The sequence below is a fragment of the Erpetoichthys calabaricus genome, chromosome 9, assembly GCF_900747795.2.
Source record: "Erpetoichthys calabaricus chromosome 9, fErpCal1.3, whole genome shotgun sequence".
In the NCBI taxonomy this organism is placed as follows: domain Eukaryota; kingdom Metazoa; phylum Chordata; class Cladistia; order Polypteriformes; family Polypteridae; genus Erpetoichthys; species Erpetoichthys calabaricus.
The window spans coordinates 86,488,237-86,508,578 of record NC_041402.2 but is presented as its reverse complement, the minus strand read 5'-3'; the positions used below and the strand labels follow the sequence as shown (position 1 = coordinate 86,508,578).

General features: G+C 38.4%; 1 protein-coding gene across 3 annotated transcripts in view; it reads right to left on the bottom strand.

The window, feature by feature from the left end:
- The window catches only part of gse1b (Gse1 coiled-coil protein b), a 745,433-nt gene that overhangs the window by 423,563 nt on the left and 301,528 nt on the right, over positions 1-20,342 (bottom strand). For all 3 annotated transcript variants that reach the window (XM_051932118.1, XM_028809828.2, XM_051932119.1), the window contains exon 2: positions 1,977-2,151. In XM_051932118.1, coding sequence (XP_051788078.1) covers positions 1,977-2,151 — 175 coding nt within the window. The remainder of the gene's footprint in view (positions 1-1,976; positions 2,152-20,342) is intronic.

The window sequence follows — 20,342 nt, the reverse complement described above, 5'->3', positions numbered from 1 at the left end:
CTGACCTAGGCACACTTTGAAGTGCATAAAAACAAAATAGTGCAAAGTATTAGCAATAACATTTGTTTCCCTTTTGAAATAAATATTTTGGTCATATAATAATAACCTTTCACATTTATATAACGCCATTCTCACTAATCACGCAGGGATGTGAATGCATGATCTTCTTACTGCAAGGTGACATTGATACCATTGCACCATGGCATATTTATAACCCAGTCATATCACAAAGTGCATTTATCCAAATAAAAAAGAACTATCAATGTTATCAGTGCACTACATAATGCAGAAACCCGTAACACGTGATAACAGTAATTAACACACATGAATACAACATTTACTGCACACGGGGGACCATAGGTTCATTTTAAATCACCATGTGTGATTAGGCATGGCTTTGCTACACATCCCGAATTATGTTGATATTGTGACGTGTTTCACAACTGCATGGGCTATGAGTGGTGGAGTCTTGGGGGAAAGCACTTTGTGACGGCTCAGGGCACCTCCCTAGAGAGAGCAGAGTGAAAGGATCAGGGCGAGAGGGAAGCGAAAGGTAAAAGAGCAGGAAGAGGCAGAAAAGTGGAAAGCTAACTTATTTTTTATTTTTCTTGTTTTTTTGGAGGTCAGAATGTGTTTTTCTCGGTTTTTCTCTGCGTTTCTGGTGGGACCATGGGTTGTGCCACTCGGAGGTTGTTTTTGGGCCACATGTGGCCTGCAGGCCGCAATTTCAATAAGCCATTATTAAGCAGAAAAATACTTCCATATATATTGTACTACAGCCATTTCAAAAAAATGTGCAGCACTTTTTGATTAGTTGCACTCTTTGCACTTTTATTTTTTAATTATACAGAAAATGCAATTTTAAGCTACATTTCTTTTCTTTTTATTTATTTTTAAGTTTCCCACAAAAAGATGCTTATTACTTAATCATGGTCAAACTCTGCTGTTTAACTCTAAAACAAAAAGAATCATATGCAAGTCAACATCCTCCTTGCAAAATTGGCTTAGAAAAGATGGAAAACAGAAAGGTCTGATTATAGCTATGCACATACAATTAGCAAACCAAGCAGGCCGAAAAAAACAAAAAGGATGACAGACAACCAAATATTATTCTTAAATTAAGAACAAAAAAAATTATACATACTTCACCAATGAGCTCTCTGTGTTTTTATTAAACCAAGAATGGCTCTCAAGGCACCTCTCCCGGTGGAGACTTAAATATTTTTGTTTTAATGCAAGTTATTTTGTGGTCAGTGAGCTGGACCATACTCATGGATGGCTAGCACTAGGATGTGTGATTTGCTCCATAGCATACATTTGGCTTCAAATGAGTGCTGGACACTGTGGAACACAATTGTGGGCTTCTTAACAGTCTGTACTTTTGCATGGTTGAGGACAGGTGCTTCATCCCCTTCTTACTTGTAGAAGAAGACACCATGAACCACACATTTCTTTTTATGCAGTCGGGATTAAACACTTCAGTGGACAACACAGGATTAAAGAAGCCATAACACTCTATGTCCCTCATTCATTTTTCCTCCAGAACCCTCCCCATCTCCAATTTCATTTTAAAGGTCCTGGAATCGATCTTGTGTGTGCTTTTGCCCTTCTGAGAAATAAATAAGTGTGAATAGCCCTGTAGCATAAAGACAAGATGGAGATATTGATGGTACTATTTTTAAAAGAGAAGAGGAAAATGCACTACTCTTTGAACATTTCATTGTAGAAACTTTCTGTAGGTGTCTAAAAAGTATACTAATCATATTGACACCAGTCTCTTGGTGCAGCCTAAATAATTACACCACCCAGTTCATCTATTCCCACTCTGAATCCCATGAGCAGAAACTAATATGGCGTTTCTGTTAAAGCAGAGATCTTGGCATATTAAACAAATTTACAACACCCCCAGAACTACATCTTTTGCTCCTAAGCAGCATAAACCAACAACAGAATAAGAGAATACCCAAGGAACTCACTTGTTGGCTGGCTGTCTGAACTGTCTTCATCCACGGTGATGGCAACAGAAGCCTCTGTGATGACTCCAGGCCCTCCTTGCCTTGCTGCTTCGCCTGTCTCCTCCAAAGCTGGGCGAACTGGCACCTCAGTCAATTTTCGGGACCCTGATGGCACTTCTAGAGTAGAAGGCAAAGCCTAGAATAATTAGAAAAAAAAGAATTTCTTTATCATCTGGACTGACCCTGAATTTCTGTACTCAAGTACTGTACTCTGTGATTCAGACATTTACAGACAGGCCCATTACAATCTGTACAGTAGCAACATGAAAAGGATGAAGTAAATCTGTGAATCCGTGGTACTAACGGCCCTCCATTGCTGATTACTGTAAGGCTTTGATTGCCTTTCTATGTTCTTGGGGATAAAAGGGCGCATTAAAAGTGTTTTTACAAGGATTTAAGTAGAGAAGAGACACTAAACTGTGACAGTGCTGGGCTCTTAAAGGTACATTAACTGTTCCTACGGGATAAAACCACAGTTTTTTACAAAGCTATCCGACCCCTTGCCCTTCTGCTGCTAAAACTATAAGCTGTGCTTCGCCACAAAAGACACTTAGTGTGCCCACACTGTTGCAAGTCTAAAAACACCCCTAAAATCATTTTAGATTTTTTTATGTAAATACCACAAAAAGATGGCCTTCACTTACACCATGACATTTTACTGGCAGACATTTACAAGTTTTATATTCATGAAGTACTTTTTTATTGTTTATTTCCTTCTGACTTCGCAGTATCCTAAAACAAAGCTCAGTATTAGAGAATCTCCCTAGAAATGATAAGCAGTCATCAAATAGCACACACCTCATGAAATGACAAATTTCTAAAGCCTTTAAATTGGGGGGTTATAAGGCACATGACAAAGTCAAAAACCCTCAGCTGGTTATTTTCTGGGTTAAATCTGCACATTTCTTCCTATGGCTATCTGTCTTTTGCAGCAGGTGCCCAAGTTTTCCTCCTGCATTCCCCAAAGACTTGCTGTATGGGCTGCCTTTCATTTCCAAAGTGCGAGCATGCATGTGAGTGGGCCTGCAGTGGACTGGTGCCAGGGTTCTTTTCTGCCGTGCACCCAGTGATTCCTGGATAGGTACCTGTCCCTTCAAGAGCCCAAACTGAATTAAGTGGCTTTGAAAATGTTATGCTGTTTTTATGGGGGAGCTGAAGATTATTTTGTCATTAAATGGCGCATGGCAGGGTGAACTGGAAGTCAGTCCATCACAAACGTCAGGCTCACATTCATGCTGACTCCTACCATTATAATTTAAAATTGTCAAAGTTGCTAACATTCATATCTTTCAGTATGGTAGGAAACACATACAGACAGAAGGAGAACATGCAGATTCAATCTTGTCAGGGACCTGATCTGGGAATGAACCTAGGTCCCTGGAAATGTGAGGCAGCACCATTAATTACTGTACCTAAAGTGCCACAGAACCAAACAGGAAAAAAACAAACCAAAAAAAAAAACAACTCCCAAATGAAAGGATCCCAGATTGGCATTAAAGTTTGGAGACTAAAGCACTAAGTTTCAGAAGAGTTACAGTATACTGTACTAAACACATTCATTCACTTTCTGAACCCAACTGTCCCATTACCAGGTTGCATTGATGGTAAACAGGACCGAAATGAGCATGTGTGTGTGTGTGCCCTAAAATGATCTGGCATCCCAATCAAGGCAGATTTCTGTTCCTTGGCTAGGAATCCCTATTCATAAGGAGCCTGTGCCCGATTGTGATGAATTCATAAAATGAAAAAATACAAAACGTAATGCAAAGATAGACTCACAGTCGTATAAAACATGCAGTCAACTAGAAAAGTGGCAATGCTGTATGATAGCATTCTGCACACTTGATGCTTCCGCTCTTACAGTTCTGAAAATGTGAGCATCTTTTCTTGTTAACAACACTACACTTGACCTCTCTAAATGCAGCATAATCAGAGAACCATTTTTAAATCAGCCACGCTGCCACTAGTCTCATAGTGTTACCCAAATGCCTCACCTTTGTGGTTCACACAAACCAGTTTGTCTACATCTGCTCAGCTCTGCAGAGAAAGTAAAAAGTGGGTTAAAAATGAATGGATGAACAATAATCAGTTAACCCATTAACTTGAATTAGAAGCGATGGTAAAGAAAATGTATACATCAGTCGATCTTCTTAAAACTATGTTAGAAGAAGGAGGTGCTGCACACCATTTTAGTCAATATCACTGTTGACTTTCTCAGTTTTAATAGTAAGCCTAATGCTACTCAAAAAAAATTTCTTGCTCCTCCAGATGTGCTCTCTCCTGCAAAGGGAGGTGTATGCTGTACTCTATTTTATATTCTAAATTGATAAAGTGGAAAAAGTTTGTTATATGCTGGCTTAAAGTCAGTTTCATATGCTTTCTCATACATGTGAAACATTATTTCACTCCGTTACTAATCTCACTTAGTCTATGACAAGGATTCTGGGGATGAATCCTATCCTAGGAGCATCAGATATAACTTAGTAACCAAGCCTAGAAATGACGCCGGCAGACTGGTAGGCTCACTTGATCACAAAAGGCTAATAACCAAAATTTGTAGTTGTTTATATTGCACAGCTATTATATACAAAAAAGTTGAAGTTTATCAAATCATAGTAGTCAAAAAATACAAAATTACGAAAATACATTCAGGAAAGTCAAGGATGGATAAAAACAAAACAATGAAAAAGGTTTATTTAAATATAATATAAATGGAACCTCAATCTTAAACATCTAAACATGGGGGCCAAAAGACACAGCAATAACTCAAAGCACAAGTTATGTTAAACAAGTAGGCCCAGTTGGCTCCGTGTACATTTGTAAGTAGCCTTGTGTGAGTCCATCTATCCACTTTCAAATCCATTTAAATCACTTCAGGCTTCCAAGGGTCTGGTGCCAATCCCAACAACACTGGTTGCAGTGCAGAAACCATCCTTGGTCAAAGCTCCATCACGTGTTCATATGACAGTGTAAAAGGAAGTCTGCAGGCCACAGAGAGACTGTAGAAGACTAACCCTCTCAGCGAGTATTAAGCCACCTGAACCCTGAAGAGTAGCCTCTATGAAGCCCACATTTTTAAAAAAGCTACTCTCCATATCAAAATAACAAGGGATAACATACATTTAGGAAACATAAGGTTGTTATGGGTACATTGAAGTGCCTGGAGATTATTTTCAGCACTTAAAGATACTGGCAGACATGGTCAGGCAAAGTTAGGGTTAGAACTGTGAAATCAAAACTGAACTGGGTCTAGGAAGAAGAAAAGGACAACACATTAGTCACGGATTAAAGGCAAAGTGAAAACTGAAACCAAAAACCAATCCTACCAATTGGGGTTCACTTGAGAAATAAGCCAAAACTAAAGATCATAAACATATCTTAAACTACACAGGTAAGCAAACTCTGCCCTACTTTGGGTATAAAAAGGAGGGACGATAACTTACAAAAGGTCAAGCGCATAAATGTTCAGTTGAAAAAGTCTAAGGAGAACAATGATGTAATTACAAGACAAAATGAGTACCCCCAATGTAAGTAATTCAGCTTCACCAATTAACCAGCACATCTTTGTTGGAAAAACGAAAACCTGGACAAATCCAAAATGGACAGGTAAGAACTTGCAATGTCCACAAAGACACTGACCTGATCCACATTTGAAGTCAAAGCACTAATACCTGTGCCAATACACTACTAATACTGTATTGCAAGTATGTTGAGACAATTTTCACTACATAAAATAAAGACGACCTGTTTGGATTTTGGGACATAGACTTAGACAGCAGAACTAACCACTAAGTCTAAGATTTTCAGGGAAAAGTATTTGATCCCAGTCACTGGTGGCATTTCTCTCTGTGTCTATGTTGGTTTTCTCTTAATACTCTAGCTCTGCGGACCTCAACCTGTGATTGAATTGCTGGGTGGTATGTGAGTGAGCCCAAAATAAAAGCAGAAAAGGGCAAGCGTGAGTAAGGGAAAGAGAGAGAAAATGAGGGACACAGACTGACAGTCACAGGCTGTCTCAACTGTAGTTAGTCCTTCCAGGGATGAATTTCAATGTGGGATTGCAGGTATTCTGTCTACTACCTGAAAATGCCACATTTGTTTCAACTTAACTCCACGACTCTGCTCTGGATGCGTGCAATTGGAAGATGGATGAATGGTTTCACTTACAGTCATATGAAAAAGTTTGGGAAACCCTCTTAATTCTTTGGATTTTTGTTTATCATTGGCAGAGCTTTCAAAGTAGCAACTTCCTTTTAATATATGACATGCCTTATGGAAACAGTAGTATTTCAGTAGTGACATTAAGTTTATTGGATTAACAGAAAATATGCAATATGCATCATAACAAAATTCGACAGGTGCATAAATTTGGGCACTCCAACAGAGATATTACATCAATACTCAGTTGAGCCTCCTTTTGCAAATATAACAGCCTCTAGACACCTCCTATAGCCTTTAATGAGTGTCTGGATTCTGGATGGGGATATTTTTGACCACTTCCATACAACATCTCTCCAGTTCAGTTAAATTTGATGGCTGCCGAGCATGGACAGCCTGCTTCAAATCATCCCATTCGATGATATTCAAGTCAGGGGACTCTGACGGCCATTCCAGAACATTGTACTTCTCCCTCTGAATGAATGCCTTTGTAGATTTTGAAATGTGTTTTGGGTCATTGTCTTGTTGGAATATCCAACCCCTGCATAACTTCAACTTTGTGACTGATGCTTGAACATTATCCTGAAGAATTTGTTGGTATTGGGTTGAATTCATCCAACCCTCAACTTTAACAAAGGCCCTAGTCCCTGAACTAGCCACACAGGCCCAAAGCATGATGGAACCTCCACCAAATTTCAAAGTAGGTAGCAGGTGTTTTTCTTAGAATGCAGTGTTCTTCTTCCGCCATGCAATGCGCTTTTTGTTATGACCAAATAACTCCATTTTTGTCTCATCAGTCCAAAGCACTTTGTTCCAAATGAATCTGGCTTGTCTAAATGAGCATTTGCATACAACAAGCAACTCTGTTTGTGGCGTGAGGGCAGAAAGGGCTTCTTTCTCATCACCCCGACATACAGATAGATGTCCTTTGTGCAAAATGTGAATTTCCACTTGGGATTAATAAAGTATCTATTTATCTATTGCGCTGAATAGTAGAACGATGTACAGATACACCATCTGCAGCAAGAGGTTCTTGCAGGTCTTTGGAGGTGATCTGTGGGTTGTCTGTAACCATTCCTCACAATCCTGCGTATATGCTGCTCCTGTATTTTTCTTGGCCTGCCAGACCTGGGTTTAAGGGCAACTGTGCCTGTGGCCTTCCATTTCCTGATTACATTCCTTACAGTTAAAACTGACAGTTTAAACCTCTGAGATAGCTTTTTGTTGCCTTCCCCTAAACCATGATACTAAACAATCTTTGTTTTCAGATCTTTTGAGAGTTGCTTTGAGGATTCCATGCTGTCACTCTTAGGAGGAAAGTCAAAGGGAAGCACAACTTGCAACTGACCACCTTAAATACCTTTTCTCATGATTGGACACACCTGTCTATGAAGTTCAAGGCTTAACGAGCTAATCCAACCAATTTGCTGTTGCAAGTAATCAGTATTGAGCGGTTACATGCATTCAAGTCAGCAAAATTACAAGGGGACCCACATTTTTGCACAGCCAGTTTTTCACATTTGATTTAATTTCATACAACTAAATACTGCTTCACTAAAAATCTTTGTTCGGAAAATACCGCAATACTCCGATGTTCCTAGGAAATGAAAGACATACCACTGTTATCTTTTTTGTTGAAAGTAGAGTAAATTATTATGCAGGCTGAGAGGGGTTCCCAAACTTTTTCATATGACTGTAATAGAGGAAGAGAGTCTTGCTATGATTTCAATGCCAAACAGCTTGCCACTTTTATGTCATTTTATGACTTTTATAAAATAGGAATAAAAATACATACATGCTTTGAGAGTGAGACGTTGAGACCAATCAACTGTCTGATGAGTGAGTTAAGAGGTGGTGTGATTAATCACTTCTTAATACAGTGCATACACATAAATGATAAAATAACTGAAGCTTCGTATATATTCTTGGTTTGTTATAAACATGACTACAGTTGTCTGTCCATCCACTACAGAAATTAAACCTTGGACACATGGTTCAAAAAATGCAAAAATATTTAGCTAGTGTTTCAATATCTCCACAATGGACAACCATTGTTTAATTTTTTGAAGCACTAGGCAAAACTGTCAGATCATACAACATTCAATGTGTTAGCAGAAATGCACAATCTCAGAGATGAGTGAATAACGAGGCTATTGAAACAGCATACTTAATTACTGAAAACGAATCATCAGACATTAAATGTGGATCATACATTGGAGTTTGAGAAACCAAAGTAATTTTTTGTTATTTAAATAATACAGGAGCGAATGTAATGCTGACTTCAATTGTGACTAATTTCAGGAGATACCGTCAGTACAATTCAGTGAACAATTCTTCATTAATACACAGATATAAACAATAGCAAAGTCTGACCAGGTACCATACGTCAGGAAGCCTGAAGACAACACAACAAAGGCAACTGTGAAATAATAATCTTAAACTGACAAGACTGATTTCACAAAGGTGGCCTTAAAGTTGGAACAAATTTAAAAAAGGAGGGAAAAATAGAAAAATTAAGCACCAGGTGTGTGACATCTGACATTTGAATTAATCTGACTACTGAATTTGACATTACTCTTTTCATAATTGTTATTAACCAGCTAAAGCCTATGCACTGATGCAATCTAAGGACAATAAATACCATAAGTCTGACAAAGAAATCTGAAAAGTATGTTTTTTAAAAAAAAGAATTTGTGCCAATTAAAAATTTCTGAATTATTTTGATATTTACTTGTTCATGTGGCATGACATGTTTTAACATTGGTTTTAAGCAGTGATTATTTTTCAAGTAATGCAAAGAAACTGTACATGAGTAAATATAGTACGTGCATATGGTAAAATAAATCACGTAGTCCTCCATACTATCATTGTTTATAAATCCCACTATAAAGCCATATTTGTGGTTATTCTGGAGGGGTAAATCTCAAAATCTCCCTCTGCCGCATATCAGCTTCAAGCTCTGAGCTGTATTTTTTTTGTAAATCAAAAGTATAAAGGTTTTATTTTTTATCCCATATTAAACAACACTATTGTTCATACATTAAAAATTATTTAATAAAAAACAGTAGGTTAACATAAGACAAATTAAAAGGCACACATGCACAAAAATGACCCGTGATACCTTGTTTAATCCTCCAAATACAACATTTTTGGGAGGACAAAAAAATATGGCCTTTAGTTTTTTTAACTAATAAGAATTGAGTACCTAAGACCAAAAACTAAAGGTGGTACTTTGGAACATTTACATTCCTAGGGGTGGTACGCCAAGACAAAAGGTTGAGAACTCCTTCTAGCCGTTTCATACGTCTCACAGAGTGAAAGTTAGGTTATGTGGTGGCACAGTAAGCGTGTGTGTGTCCTGTACAGCCTGGCACACCATACAGGGATGTCTCCTTGTGACCCTATAAAGGAATAGATAGATGGATGTTTTGAAGATGTGCATTGTGACTCTGACAGCAGGCAGACAGGAGGAAAAATGCTTCTTTTGAAGTTGTAGAGACTAGTCGACAGCCAAGTGGCGGAATTTACAAGATCAAAAACCTGGCAGCCTTCCTTCGTTTCGCTGGGCTCTATAAATTCATTATTATAAATACCCTGGGAAAAGTCAAGATTTGTGTTGCTTTTGCTGACAGCAACATCATGTGAAACGTACAATTAGTAGAATATTCCTATATTCACCATAAAAAGAGAAAAAGAACAAAAATTTTGATCATCACTTCAAAAATATAAAATAACTGGAAAGTTTTATTTTTCAGCTCTCCCTCTCTTTCCATGATTAAAAAGAAGCTATAAGAGGTTAAACCTGGCTTGTTATTTCACCAGGTGTCCTGGCAGTCATCTACAAGAAAGATTGTATTTAAATTCAAACTCTATCTGAAAAGAAAAGGAAAGAAAGAAAAAAAAAGAGCCCCAGGGGAGCTGGCAGGTAATTTTCAGTTCACTGGAAACTGCCTGTGCTGGAAAGTAGACACACAGCTTTCTCTATAATGAGATAAGAGAAGTGAGGCTCACAGAAATGTGACTGAAACAAAAGCAGGATTCAACATGGGGATACAACAAGCATAAAGGATTCCAGGGGTTCATGGCAGAAATGTCACAGTAATCAATTAAAATCACAAAATATACCCTGACGCGCGAGCTCTTATTCCATTCTTGTGCAGGAACTCAAATGTACCTAATTAAGAACTAACCATTTGGCAGTGGTGGTTACGAAACTGTACCAAAAGAGAAAAAGGGCACCCACTGCAAAACCTGTTGACCCCTTGGATGTCATTCTTATCTCACACAGCAGCCATGTGTATTGTGGAATCTTTCTAAAGAAGCTTTGGTTTACATGGTCGTTATCCGTTTCAGCCTCTAATTCTCATGGTGCTTGATCTCTTTTACTCTAACTGGGATACATCAAACATTTAAAATGGCTACATGGACTTTAATTAACTACTCTGCTGGCCAGCATGATGTTGATAGTCATTTGTGAAACTGAAGGAAAGGCCAAGACATTCACCCTGAGGAGCATGACAGCTACTTCCCTAATCAGAGCATATGTACAGCAGGAGGGGGCTTCACTACACACTTCCAGTAGATTAGAGCCTCCACAAAGCAGACAACTCGGGATTCAGAATGAAAGGGTGTGGATAAGCCATGATGTGTTTGCCAAGACTGCAGCCTATAATGTAACAGCCATCACACATCCATTCATTCATTACCGAACCACTTAGACCAATTTATGAGTTCATAGGTATTGTCAAGTGTACAGAGTACAGTTTGCTTGTGCCAACACTGGAGTTTGGGGTTTGGTGTTAATTCCACACTTCTATATCAAAGAAAGGAATTGCATATTTAAATGAGAAACCTAAAGTAATACACAGAAAGTGATGCTATTATAAGTCTATTCATCCTTATGTAAGATAAAAAATCATATCTGACATGCTTTTTCATTATTGAATCCAGGAAAATTAAAATTGTTTCATATAACTAATAGTGCATATTAGCCAATTAATTGACTTAAAGGTGTCTGAGTTTTACTGAACTGACACATTCAAAAAGACTCTTGAGAAAAGCCAAGCAAAATGACACCTTTTATTGGCTTTTCTCTACATTCATAATGGCTAACACGGTACAACACCCTAGTACTAAAAAGACTCTTGAAATTCTTGTTTTTTGCTGAACTGTTAGGAAAAGAACCATGAGTTAGTTTTTTCAGATAAGGAAAGAAGAAGTTTCAATTTAAAGAAGCTATAGATTATTTGGTGATTTTATCAGCGTCCCCTCCAATGGGCCAGTGTTAGTGTCCATTAACTGCCAGCAGGAATACCAAAGTGGAGGAGGAGGGTATAAATGTTGGTCTCGGGCCCTGAGCTTATGGAGGGTCCAGTACGGTCTGTGCAGATTGTTGTTTTTGTAATGGTGCCATCAACAAGAGTGGCGGTGACAAATGTGTGGGCCTGCAGAAGGCAGGAATGCATAATGACTGAACCAAGCAGGCCATTATGCAAATCTCTCTTCTGCTTCTTGTGCCCCACTGCCCGTCACAGTTTAAAAGTGGCCTCCCACCTCAGCCAGGTTTCTATTATTCTGGCAGTCCGTTTAAAGACAGTGATATTAAATTCATTTAGTAATTGCTTCATCGCATCAAGTGAGTTTTGCAAATGCCATTAATGACATCACAACTGCGAAAGTCTGTTGTGGGTTCTGTAAAAATTAGTTTAGTAAGATAGAGCCTGTTATTTACTATATTCGCAAGCACAAAATACAAGCTGATGTGCTTTTGGCTTGAAATGTGTTTGCATTTGAGTTGAAATGTTGTAAAAATCCATATTAATAATATTTTGTTAATTATGATGTTATTTAAAAGGTCAAGGGTAAGGAAGGGCCTGTTTTGTACCAAGCCCTGACTATGAAAGATTATTTATGCCAAAATTAAGTGCAATCCAATGTGTTAACTAGATTGAAATGTAATGCATATGCATATGGTGCATTTAATTTTGGCACTGTTTTATCGTGTTAAAATTAAAAACATATCAACCAAATGATTGATTACTTTTTCACTATGCCTTGCAATTTTTGTGTCAGTTTAAAAGGTAATGTAAAAGCCTATTGCATTTTCATTCATGTCCGTAGACTGCACGTTGTAACTAAAAGCAAAGCAAATGTATTGCATTTCCCTTAGCAGAAACTAGAGTGTGTTGTATTTTGATTAGAGATGCTCTAATTGTGACAAAACTAAATGTAATCAAATAACCAATCGTTCTCGCACTAAACATTTCTGTGTTCTGGTGGCAGGCATACGTCTTGTCAGTGTGAATTGAGGAGTGATTAAGTGAAACAGCAAAAAGTATGTTTTAGGTCTCAATGAAAATTATTGCTCTTATGTTGTTTTCTAAAGTTGTCATCTCTTTATACTGTACATGTTAAAATAAGCACTGCAGTTCCATTTACAAGGTGTGACTTATTAGCGGGTTTAACTAATTACTGAATATAGTGAAGCATTTGCTAGTGTCAGCGAGCGTGGTTTCTTTGTAGCTTTCTATTCATACCCTTTGTGAAAACCAGATATTACATTTATTTTTCCTTCTTTCAACACAGAAGGGAATGAAATCATCATTTACATCACCAGCTTCCACCTGTTTAATGGGACGATGGTTCCCCTACCATGTCAACTCTTCTTTCACCCTTTTTAGCTCTAGTTGAACACAGAGATGATTGGAATGTCTCTTACCCTCACTGTTGACAACCCTTCCCCACCATTTCACATGGATAGGTTATTTAAATACATTTAGTTTTGGGACAGTTAAAGCATCGTCTCGAATCAAAATGCAAGACACCCAACCTGCCGCTAAGCAGAAGGCAACACATTTTTTTTGCTTTAAGTTACGACACGCGGCCTATGGACATGTATCAGAAAGGAATACACTTTTGTGCAGCATTTTAAACCAACACAAAAATTGCATATAATAGTAAACATCAATTGATCATTTGGGTGATAAGATTTTAATCATGACGTGATAAAACTGTGCCAACAGTAATTGCACCACATGCACATGCTTTACATTTCAATTAGTTAACATTTTGGATTGCATTTAGTTTTGGAGCAAATAGTCTTCCATACCTGACATGTATAATAGCGCCTCTGATTGTCAGTACAGGAACCTAACCTCATAACTCTAACTAAAGCCTCTTCCTAAATAAGGCAGCACAGAACTGTAACTGAAGAAAAACTGCAGAGACAACTGAAGAACTCAAACCAACATCCATTTCAGGCCTAATTTTTAGGCTCTTTCAGGCCTAATGCAGAAATCTAATTATATTTGTTTGGTAGTGTTCAATCCACTGGAATGGGCTGATTTTGTTCACATGTAAATATGACCCCTCGTCTGCTCAAATATCAGTTTCATTGGGACGTCAGCTTGGTGTGCATACATGTCTGGCTAAAGTGTAACCTTATTGTGACCCGCCAGTTCTTCTTAAATGGAGTGGGCTACTGTGGCTACAGTACAGCCATGAGTCACTTTCTCAATCATTCTGTGTCACCAACTGAGCTGGCCATTGATTGTGTGGCCGCTTCTGTCGCTCTCACTCGGTGGCAGTGAGTCATTTCCACAACAGTTCTACCTCGACAACAAGATTTTCTACTGTCATTCACACTTTACACCTGAGTGGGCTGGTGTGGCAGTGCAGTAGCAGGCAAGTCACTTCTCCTGCCATTCTGTCTCCAGCTGAGAGGGTCAGCGCATTATTGGGAGACAGAATGGTAGGACGGGATTGCATGCTGTGACTTTTCCGTCTTCCATCATTGAAAGAAACAGTGAGCCGAAACATGCAAAGAAAGAATTTTTGCTGTTTTTCTCTTTATGTCTAAGCCTTATCATTTATCTGCTATTCTGATTCACACATTACAGATGAGGGACATTTCTCCAGAGGTTCTTCTGCCACATCTGTACAAGAAGGTAAAAACAAGATAAAGCAAAAATTTGCTGGCTGGGTCAGAATGAAGCTAGGAATTAATGTTACATATCTCTACATTTAAGGCATTATACAAGTTACAGTGTAGAGCTAGTTCATTCATTTGTTTATTTACTTTCTGAAAATTATTATTCCAATACAGCATAATAGCGGTCCAGAGCCTATTGCAGGAGCAACCATTTGATGTTTATAATGATAGTGTAAATGTTCTAAAAGACTTCTGCAGTGATGTCACTGTTCAGTACTTAAGCAGAACAGTAGCAGCTGCCTAGGCCAAAGGAATATTACATTATCTCCGTAGCTAAGTGTTTTATTTCCCACTCTGTAAGCAGATGGGTCAGTGCCGCAAGGAGGCTTTGAATCCCGGTGGTAACTTCCTGTGGAAGATGTTGACCTTTTAAACAGTACCCTACAGCAGAGTCCCATACGTCAAAGACTGACAACGAAAACAACACAAACCTCTGACATTAGTGTCAGCAGTGGGATGTCCTTGACTATGTAGGAGAAGAACAGGGAAGTAAAAAATGCCATATAAACAAAGGAAGAGAGTTAGGGAATTACCCTGTTAAAAGTCTCCCTGCAACACTGAAGAAGAATGATGGTTCCTTTTAGGTTCCAGGAACATGTTTTAGCTCACTAAATTTATTATTGTTTTTTTCAATCCATGGGCTGATTGACAGACTAAAATCATGGAGTAAAATGTGCTGTGCAGAAGCTGACCTGTTATATTTGCATCAGAGAGAAATGTTCATTGCTAAGAATAGCATCATTATTCAGGAAGGAGTGAACTAAAGTGAACCCGTTACAATAGCCTTGCACTAATTTCACAACCTACACTTTCTAGGATAAATGAATGTAACTTCAGTTCTGTAAACTAAATGGCTTATTTTTCTGCACCACAGGCAGACTGATCAGTACAAGGTTCTATTTTTGAGGCAATCTGAGGTGGGCATGACATAAACCTGTCTACACTAAGTTAAAAATGGGTATGCAGCCATTGTCACCAAGTACTGATTACACTTTAAAGAGCTGCGCAACCTGTCAGAAATGATGAGTACAAAATAATCCAAAGTAAAAAGATAACTATAATGGTTAAAATACAGATCTTTTTTCTAAATCCACTTTTTTCTACTTTAGAAAAGTCATCAATAGCTAGTAATATGTTGCTGTGAGTCTTAATACCATATCTGACAAAGCATTAGAGACAAGCTGACCTTGCATCCTATATACATAAAGATCACACTTAAAAAATAAACATAGAATACGTAAATTAAAAATATGTTCAAATAATTAAATATGATAAATAAAAATGCACACAATGTTGAACTTAGCATAGCTGGCAGACAACAGAGTTCTCGCCTAACAGCTGACTGTGGGCCAGTTAAAGTCATACCCACGGGTGTTGGAATAAATCATTTACAAGACCAGCTTTGTAACACACACATCATCTGTCTAAGCCATTGGCATTTGTCACCATTTCCTGTGAGAAGGCACAAGCTTGCATCCCTAGCCACTGAGCTTGGCGGCAGGAATGGGAGGGGGGGAAAGGGGCTGCATCTGCTATCAGCCGTGCTGCGCCTCAGAAGGAGCTTAAATCTTTTTTTTTTTTTTTTAAACAAATGATCATCACGTCTGCTGTGATTTTTTTTTTTTATTTTACCATTTTAAGCGTATCTCATTTTTTTTTTTTTTTTTGATTAATAAATCTCCTAAAGCGCATTGTGGTTATGACTCATACAACACTGAGGTACAGTAAATGGTATATGGTCAAAATTACTTTGTGCTTTTTAATTCTGTCTGTTATGTGTGGCTGTTTTAATCTATTTTGTCAGATGTCTGGTTGCTTCAAATCTTACAAAATGTATTACTTATAATAGGAAACTGTATTTTCTTTTAAGGGACACAAAGAGAATCATGTGGCAATAACTGTGACAAGACATTAGAGAATATAAGTTCACTTAGAAGTGAAGTAGTCATGCTGTGCAACATTTTTATAACTTGAATGCAAGACCTTTAACCTTCTTTAAAATAAAGCATATTTAAATCAAGGGGTGGAGCAATGGTGTGCTCACAGCTCTGGAAACCTGGGTTCAAATGAATGTTCCTTTTGTGTGGCTATACAACAGGGATTCCAAAACTCCATCTTGATGCTACCCTACAGCTGCTGGTTTACATTCCCGTCAAATGAACAGTAAAAAAGCAATTCTTAGATTCCAGTCTTAACGGAGCATATTTATTTACTGGTTCCTACACTAGGTGGCACAGTAGTAATTCCAGGTGCCTTACAGATTTAGGGTCCTGGGTTCAAATCCTGGTCACTGCCTATATCAAGTCTGCATATTCTTCCTTTGCTTGCATGTAGTTTTCTGCATTCTCTTAGTCTTTCCTCTCACATCTCAAGGAAATCTGTAACAGTAACAGATGTGAACAGTATGTAACAGTGTTACACAGTTGACCTCAGCCACAGTAATGGACTCAGCCTAAAATACTGCCTCCTGCCACTAAAATCAGTAAGCAAAGTTAACATTTCCCATCCTTTGCTGAGAACAAGCCAACATATATCCCACTCATCCTTCTTTAGTTGTTGGATGGCATGACAGAAGCTTTTTAGAAGCCTAGAAACATCTCCATTATCTCATCAAACCTCTCCTAAATTCAGGTTTCTCCTTGGCTAATGGTGTAGCTGGCAGTCAACTCTTACATTGTCAGGGCCATGTCTTTCCTTAATTTTAACTTGATTTGGTATCTACCAGTGGGTCCTAGTGTTCCCACAATGTTATGAGTCAAGCAGCTTCCAAAAGCATCTTCACATGGAGTTACTGAAATCCAGGAGAAGCTGTTCATGAGACAAGATATAGCCAGGCTCACCCCTACAAACTCACATTCTGCAGCTGGAATTTGTACTGGTGGATGATGGTGTCCACTTAATGCAACTTAAAGGTGTACAGAGTAAAACTGTGTTTTCTGTGCATGTGAACATGTGGACCTGGTGAATTATTCTGAACATTTGTATTGGGCATGGATGATATTTAACAAAAGGTCAATGACTGACTTTGTAGTTTTATCATATAATCTTTGACTGTTCCTTATGTAAACTGGAGAAAAGAAGGGCTCAAAGGTCAAATGATCACTAACTTGGTGGGAAGGTTGGAGACCTTGACCGAATGTACCAGGTTGACTCAAATCAGTACTGGCCAAGTCTGCCTTATACTTTTAACTAAACCTTCAGGTTCGTGCATCAACGAATTTTACTTTTGTTCCTTTGCGATGAATGTGAATGCCACTTTTCTATGACATATGAAAATGAAAATGTCTATAAATAAATCTGTGATAGACTAGCGCTCCATCCAGGTTGGTTACTGGCTTGTACTGCTCCCTGCAATCCCTAATTAAATGGCTTTAAATGTGGATGGCTGGATGGACAAATACTATAATATTCAATGAATAAAGCTATAAACAATAATTTGGTACATCAGTTTTGAAACTAGCAGTGTTAAACACATGATGTTTATATAAAAGTGTCTCCATTTTAAACTGCTCATTACTTTATGTGGTCATTGTATTCATTGCATAAAAAGTCTATGTGACTGCCTGCCTTTTGTCTCTTCCCTGTGGACTCAGGCTGCTCGCAGAAGAAATGAAAGCCAGACTGCTGAAATGATACTATACAGCTGCATTTTGTTATTCCTTTCTTAGTTTTTCTTCAGTTTATTAGCATCACTGCCAATAAATGGGGATATCATTGCAAACCTCAACATATATGAAAGAGTGAGAAAACAGACTATGCAGGATGGATGAGAACTTTAATTATATACTGTTTGCTTATTATCTAAGGCATCAAGTATTACATATTCCCTAAACAGACAACAGCTCTGTGACAGTAAAATCCTGTGCCCCCTTCACTGCCCTCTGCAGGGCTTTACAATCCTTATTTGAGCAGGTGCAGCCAGTGACAATGGCTGTAGAAGTGCAGTGCACTTCCAATGGGACGAAGATTGTGAAAATAAATGGAGAAATGTGCTCGTCAATACTTTCACATCCTTGGACATCTGAGGAAAGCTCACATTTGAACAAAAGCCTAAATGTGTGGTGTCCAACTCAGTTCAACAGTAATGGTCACTCCAAGAAATTTAGATCTGATCAACCTCTCCACAGTATGCCTTCCATTGTAGATGGGAATTCTATCTACTTTCTGTTTCCTGAGGTCTACTAGCTTTTGCTGTTATTAACAGTGAGACTGTTGTCCTGCCACCAAAGTACCAACACATAAAATCTCTTCTCTGTCAGGTGTCTTGTCATTGTTGGTGATCCAGCCTATGATGGTTATGTCATCAGGAAAATGAATGATGGAGCTCGAGCTTGTCTGGTCACACAGTCAGAGCCGAGCAGTAAAATACAGAAAGGCACTCAGCATTCTGCCCTATGGAGTGCCTTTGATAAGGGTCATTGTGGAGGATGTGATGCTGCCACTGCCAATTGACACTATGCTATGGTCTGTTATTTAGGAAGAACAAAGTCCAGCTACAAAGGGAGGCACAAAGTCCCAAGTTATGTGGCAATAACCAGTACAAGGCAGGATCACAGCTAGAAATGAACCTCATCAGATTTAACAGCAAAACCACCTTCAAATCAGTCATTTCCTTTTATGTACGGGTAGCACTCAAAACAGCAATCTATGCTATGTGTAAAAATGTGACAAATGAAAAAGATTAGTCATTTAATTTAGTAGCAAGTTCATGTGGACTGGATTGTTATGCAGTACTTACTGTAAGTCTTGCAAACAAATAGTATTTCTTGGAAAAGATTCAATTACCCACAGTGCAGTAATAAGACAAAGACGCTGTTGAATACTGTTTTGCAATTGTTCATTTTCTGAAAGCACAGTTTTTTACTCTGGGTTGAGGGGGCATTGTAGCTAACCACAGAATAGTAGGCACAAAGCATCTGCACATAGAATGCCACACCTGAAGGCTGGCACAGTTTACAAAAGTCAGTAAATATAAAGCAGGCAGTGCGGTTTAGTGAGTATGGCTTTGGACTTTAAACTCTGAGGATGTGGGGTCAAATCCCGCTACTGACACTGTGTGACCATGCGCAAGTCACTTCACCTGCCTGTGCTCCAACTGGAAAACCAAACGAAATGTAACCAATTACCTCTCAAGTGTTGTAAGTCACCCTGGGCAAGGGTATCTGCTAAATAATAATGTGGCAGGAGGAATGTGCACATGTTCATAACTTAAAGACGAACCCAGAAACCAAGAGTATGGTGGGCCATCAAGCCGCTATGGTTAAATCTTTTTCATTTTTAATAATCCGTTATTATCCAGCGGTTTAGTACATGAACTTAAATACTGAGAGTTTTCTTATGCTGTGGTGGTGTGGTGTGCTGCATCTCTCATTACAGCAGTTCTGATTTGGGTAAGCTGCCAGGCAGGCTGATATTAATACACCATCATACGGTACCAGCTAGTGCCCTTATGTCTGATATAATGTCAGGAAGGTCTGATGTTGAATTTACCACCGCCAATACCAAACTTTCCCAGCCACTAAAAGTAGCTTGGTCAGGGTAAGAGTAGCACCAAGCAGGATACAGAGAAGACTCAGTGAAAGGGTTAACAGCAGCTGCTAATGATTGGCACACTTAAGACAAATAATTAACAGACTTTTTTGCAGTATGAGCACTTAATAAGCAGCCATAATAAGGGTACAATACGCTAAATTAATGGGTCTTCAGCTTGAATTTAAATGCTGAGACTGATAGGGCATCCATTACATTAGCAGTCAGACCATTTCAAGGTTTATGGAGCCTGTGGCTAAAGGCTCCTCCTCTTGTAATAGTCATTTTAATAGGGCCTGAACCTTGAGTGCAGTTCAGGCTTTAATAGGTTCTGTCAGAAGGTTTATTTTGAAATTTACCTAAAACTTTTAACAGACTTTGGGAGAGAGGTATATGGTTGTATATCCTAGCTTTAGTAATGATCTTTATGATACATTTTTGACTTGGCAGCTATCTGGATATGGAATGTGCTCAACATTGCAAATAAAGAATCGCAATTGTTAATTTTATTTAAAATAATGGCTTGAATGAAGCTCTTCTACTTTGCATACAGATCTATCAACTTAATTTTTCTTAAATGTCATTTTAAAAATTGAATTAAATAGTATAGCATTATGAGTAATGCACATCTGTTGGTGCAAATACCGGTA